The sequence below is a fragment of the Eptesicus fuscus genome, chromosome 17, assembly GCF_027574615.1.
Source record: "Eptesicus fuscus isolate TK198812 chromosome 17, DD_ASM_mEF_20220401, whole genome shotgun sequence".
Lineage (NCBI taxonomy): Eukaryota > Metazoa > Chordata > Mammalia > Chiroptera > Vespertilionidae > Eptesicus > Eptesicus fuscus.
Genome location: NC_072489.1, coordinates 31,667,068 through 31,672,669, shown reverse-complemented (window position 1 = coordinate 31,672,669; position 5,602 = coordinate 31,667,068). Strand labels below are relative to the sequence as shown.

Here is a 5,602-nt window from a genome sequence, read left to right as displayed (position 1 = left end):
AAAGACAAGTGCAAAAATTTTCATGAGTTTTCTTAATGGTCAAAAATTGAAAATTGGAAGCAGTCCAACAGTCTATTAAAAATAGAATGGATAAACTGAGGGATATTCTTATAGTGGAACCCTAGGTGGCAACAAAGAAAATGAAAAATCAATTGCTAAAATGTAACAGCATGAATGAATTTTACAGACCTAATTCTGAATTTAAAAAAGCAAAACATAAAACAGTATGTATGTATGTATGCATGTATAGTTCCATAAGTAGATCATAATTAGTAAGATATTGGTAAAGTTCATAAATAGATCAAATTAATGTATGGTAATAGAGGTCAGCATAGTATTTACCTTGTGAATATCAACTAGGAGAGGTTATGAAGGGGCATCTGGGATGTTAGAAATGCCCTGTATCTTGATCTAGTAGAATTCATTTATTAGTTAACTTGAAATCTATGTTCTTTACATAGTTGAGTATCTCATTAAAAAGAAAAGAAAATATAGTTCAGAAAAAAGCAACAAAAATAGAGCCTCTTATTACCTGAAACTAGCCAAGAAGCTATGGAGTTAGGCTGGGGATGTCATTAATGGAGCCCTCTACCCAAAGAGAAGGGGAGACTCAACAGGTCACAGGTGTTTATAGTAGGGTATTTTATTTTTATACCTTAGCAAGTTAACACCACTCTATATAAAATGCATAATATAGGGTCTGATTCATAGTAAACATTAAAAATATCAGTACTTCTATTGCTGCTGCTATTTACTATTACTGTTACAATTTTGTTGTTATTAGTGATTGAGTTTGAATCAGAAACTCTCACTGTACCCCTGTCAGTTTCTTCTCACTTCCACATCCCATCCTTCAGTCCATTCTTATCTTCTCCAATTCCCCACAAAGGGTAACATCAGTACTGGGTGTGGAAAAATTGGCGTAGTTTTATCTTTCAAAGCAGACTGTGGGCCTGAGATGAGGTCCATGGACAGAAGGGCCTGAGGGGACGGGCTTCCTCAGACAGGGAACTCACAAACTGCCAAAAGGGAGGCTGAGCAGCTGATGTCATTCCATTTGCCATCAGGCAGGATCATCACACAGTGTTCCTCAGAGTTGGCATTGTTGGGCTCATTAGCATTCCAGTTTTGGTAGGTCACAGGCCTTCCTGTCAGATCCACAAAATGACCTTCATTCTCCTTATCTGTGATGCCCAGGAAGGCATCTCCTTTGGTTACATACGCGATGGCCTTGTTCTCTTCAGCATTCATGGGGATGGCCATGGAGGCCTGGAAATGGGTGCACAGCGCCTTCACTTTGTCAAAGGTCATCTTTCGACCATTGGTCAAGAAGAACTTCTTTCCAACTTGTTTGCCCAGAGCGAAGGCCAGCCCTGAAATAGGAAACATGGGGATGACACTGGCTTGTCTTGAAGGCAGTTTTCTGGATAAAGGCTTCTAGAGGAGAATGGTCATATGAAATACAGTATGTTCAGTTAAATTTGAATTTCAGATAAGCAATGATTTTTTTTTATTATAAGTATATTCCCACAAAATTTTGAGGACATACTTATCCTGAAAAATATTAGTTATTTTTTATCTGAAATGCAAATTTAAGTAGGTGTCCTGTTCTTTCATTTGTTAAATCTGGCGAATCTAACTTGAAAACAGACTGGAACAAAGGCTTTTGTCCTTTTGGATAAGAGTTCTAGAACATATGTAATTGGTAATTCTGTATTTTACCCCAGTATTCTCACTTGAGAAGAAAGAAAAATGTCTGCGAATATTTGCTTCAGGCCAGGAGGGCACAAAAGGAGCAGGTTAGGCCCCATTGTCAGGTCTCAACACCAGCATAACAAAGAGAAAGAGGCTTAGGTCCCGTTTTCAGTGGCACATACACACACAGACAGTGGAAAGTATAGAATTGGGGAGGGGGTATGTGTCTCTGGAGTCAGACTGGCTTCAATTTATAAACTACCTCTGGCACTTACGAGCTCTGTGCCTTTGAGCAAGTTACCCGATTTCTCTTTGCCTCCATTTCTACTAAAAGTTTAGAAGGATTTCATGAGATCACATCCTTATGCGGGTACTAGAAAATTACATGTATTTAACAAATACCGTGCACCTCCCTAAACTGAAAGCTGCCCGTAAAATGTGAGAGAAGGCTTACATTTTTTGACACGATCCAATTCTGAGCGCAGAGCTGCTCTTTCTGAAACAGCCGGGCCATCATCACACTCTAGAAAATGTAAACAAAGTGAAAGAACATTGTTGGGAAGGGATTTCAGTGCTATAACTGGGTAGGGTATTTTTTTCAAAATTAAAAAAATAATTTTCTTATACATTAATATTTGCTTTTTGAAGGAAAATAAAAATATTAAGAAGTGAGGTAAAAGTACCTGTGTTGCCATCTCACCCAAAACATCACTCATCATCTATTGAAAGTATTTAGACATTTTACGCATATGCACACATACATGAACGCATATGCACTCCCTGATAACCTAGCATGATAGCACTCCATACGCCAAACTGTTCACTAATTTTTTTTCAAATAGATAACTCCATTATGAATAAAAAATAAATCTCTTTGGGAATTATTATGTGCTGGTGAATCTAAAAGTTTACAGGTTTTTGTCTTTAGGAAGGTTTTATTTGTATTGCTTTTATTGTTTTGTTTTTGTTTTATCTCAGAGTTTGTTCAGTAAACCAAGATTTTTGTGAATTACACATTATTTTAGAGGAGAGGGCATAAGGCAGGCCGTGTGTCAAAGATGGCAAAAATGGCCTCCATATGGTACAGCTTGTCTGTTTAAGAAATGGAGTCTATTTCCCCATTCCTTGAACCCGGCTGGCCCTGTGACTTGCTTTGACAATAGAATGTGACAGAAGCAATATGTACATGTTTTAAGCCTTCAGAAGGCCTTAAAGCTTCTACTCTTTCTGCTATTGGGTATTTTGTAATCACCTCTATGTGAACAAGCCGGGCTAGATCATTGGAGGATGAAAGACCTGTGGGTCAATTACCCTTATCACTCCAGCTGACAACTAAACAACAGGCAGACATATAAGTGAGACCACTGGTCATCACTCAACCACAGACACTGAGATCAGCAGCAAAAGCATTTGGCAGATCCACAGAATTGTGATTTAAATACATGGTTGTCTTTTTTGTTTGTTTCTCATGAAGTAAAAGATAACTGACATACCATGTGTATACTGCTGTTGTGAAAATAGACATAATAAGCCCAACACAATCGCAGTCTACTTTCTCCCTTTTGGACCAGAGCCTCACATTGTGGTAGCTAAAGGAAAGCCAGGGCCCAGCTCCTTCAGGGAGTGCCTGGTGAAGGAGTGGCTCTGAAGGGTCTGTAAGTCTGTACTCAGAAATCCCCCTAGGCTCTAAGTAAGGGCTGAGCGTGCTGGGTCAGGAAGCAGAGCTGGGCATCTTTCCATGAAGCAGCAAAAGTGGCATCTCCCAACTGGTACTCCATATCCCAGTACCCTGGGACTAGGCCGTCAGCCTAGACCTGGTTGAGGTTAGCTTCTTACTTGGACATATTCCAGCGTCTCCTTTTTGGCCCACACTTCCTGGTATCCCAGGGAGTCCTGGATTTCCTTGAGGCCCCAACTTTCCAGGGGGACCTTGAATGCCTCTGAGCCCTTGGCCTATGGGAAGAAGGAAACAGAAATTAGTGTCTCTGTGTTTGCTCTATTTCTCCCAGAGTTTGATGCTTAATCTTTTCCCAGGAGAACAGAGACATTAATCCAGGACCAGCTTTCTGAATCACTACTTCCACTGACCCAGAGAAGAAAATCTTCCCAGGTCCCTCGGGATGGCCTGCCATGAGGGCCACTCCCTGAGCAAGCAGGACAACCACATGTCACCGCCTCCTGTGTGGAAGTCTGTGATGCCAGAGTCAGAGCTGTGTTTGTTTTGAACTATACACTGAGTGGCCAGGTTATTATGATTTCTGAACGCATAATAATCTGGCCACTCAGTGTATATCATATATAATAGAAGGCTAATATGCAAATTGTCCCCTTGACCAGGAGTTCAACCATCAGGCAGGCCGGCCAACCGCCCATGTCCCCTCCCCTTGGCCAGGCTGGCCAGACCCCACCCATGCACAAATTCATGCACCAGGCCTCTAATATATATATGGAGAGAGAGAGAGAGAGAGAGAGAGAGAGAGAGAGAGAGAGAGAGAGGCCAGATTATTATGTGTTCAGAGATCATAATAATCTGGCCACTCAGTGTAATATGTAGTTGAGAGGAATACAACCTATATGAATTGGACATTGCTCTTACATCCCCAGGCAGTTTTGTCTGGCAGGTAAAGATCCACAGAGAAAGAACAGCCCAAGCTCTACCTGGTTCTCCTTTTTCTCCCTTGGGGCCATCACGCCCATCTCTGCCTGGCAAGCCGTTGATGCCTGGAGAAGCACAGGTGATCACAGGGCAGGTCTTTGGAAGGTTCTCATCAGGTTCTATTTCTGAATAAGATGTTGCCACCACACTCAGAAGAAGGAGAGAGAGCGACGGAAACAGAGACATGGTCCTCACCTTGGTGTGTGGGAAGTCAAGGAAGATTATCTCATGGTGTTCAGTTAATCAACATGTATTTACCAAACATTCCCTCTGTCCTATAACCTTTCCTGGGCAGAGATGATGTGGAGATGGTTGGCCCACCCATTGCTACCTCCAGACTGGGGATGTAGAAAAGTAAATCTTCCTTCGGATGTTGTATGATTAGTACTTTAACATGGGTAGGAATAACATGCAATGAGGTCCCTAGGAGGGGTCCCAAATGGCCCAGGCCTCTGGTTTTATCATTAGAGGGCTGTGCATATGCTCCCCATGTCCTTTATGAGACCCACTTCCAGCACACTCATGCCTATTGGCTTAAGGGGTGGAAGTGAATGGAGACCCAGGAATCTGTAGGAGCTCCCGCTCACCCCACTTCTCCCATTTGGGCCCATCTGCCACCTGCATCCCACCCTCATATCTAGGCAGACCATTGCCCTTCAGGGCCAGTTAACCAACACTGACTTAATGGCAGGCACTAAACTGTAGGCTGGTAATCCAGAGAGGAATAGTCACTGCTAGTCACTAACTCAGAATTAACTTGCGTTTGCTTCCTTGGGAAGTTTTATTTCCTGCTGCAGGAGAGACTTACCAGGGGTAGCATTTTGGAAATGTCTCGCTCTCTTGTCCCTATCAGGGTGCCAGATTCCTCTCTAGCTCCTGGCAGAAATGTCCTGTGTTCTGTGAATAAAAAATACTGGCAATTACCACCTCCCTTGACTCCCCTTCCTATCTCTTAATCTTAGCATTTCATCCGCCCCTCAATGCTTTCTTTCAAAACTGTCATTTCCCAGGAAACCTCAACATACTAGCTTTGTGATCCTGTGTCTTTATGGCTTTCTCTGGAAAAGAAGGCAGTGTCACTTCTGCAAATGGCCAGGTAAATCCAGAAAGCCACAGGTGCCCGGCAAAAGCAAAGAAAGAGACACCCCTGCATGATTTCTACTGGCCATCTCCCCATTCCACCCCTCAGAAACCTTCCCGTAGGCCTCCAAGTTCAAGTCAAGTCCCTAGACAGATCCAGAACCATAGACC

The 5,602-nt window shown here is 42.6% G+C and overlaps 1 protein-coding gene across 1 annotated transcript; it reads right to left on the bottom strand.

Moving 5' to 3' along the window:
- Positions 1 to 962: 962 nt before the first annotated feature.
- Positions 963 to 5,171, bottom strand: MBL2 (mannose binding lectin 2). The gene is made up of 5 exons (XM_008152946.3): positions 5,160 to 5,171; positions 4,354 to 4,546; positions 3,532 to 3,648; positions 2,150 to 2,218; positions 963 to 1,373 (listed from the first exon to the last, which is right to left on the bottom strand). Exons 1-5 carry the CDS (start codon positions 5,169 to 5,171, stop codon positions 1,000 to 1,002), a joined length of 765 nt encoding a protein of 254 aa, XP_008151168.2. The 3' UTR covers positions 963 to 999.
- Between the last annotated feature and the right edge of the window lie 431 nt (positions 5,172 to 5,602).

Excerpts from the sequence above, each read along its gene's own strand:
- MBL2 (XM_008152946.3), bottom strand. Across the intron at positions 3,649-4,353 it reads GGGAGAAAAAGGAGAACCAG|GCCAAGGGCTCAGAGGCATT; the intron begins GTAGAGCTTGGG and ends TTCTTCCCATAG. Across the intron at positions 2,219-3,531 it reads AGACGCTGGAATATGTCCAA|AGTGTGATGATGGCCCGGCT; the intron begins GTAAGAAGCTAA and ends TACATTTTCTAG.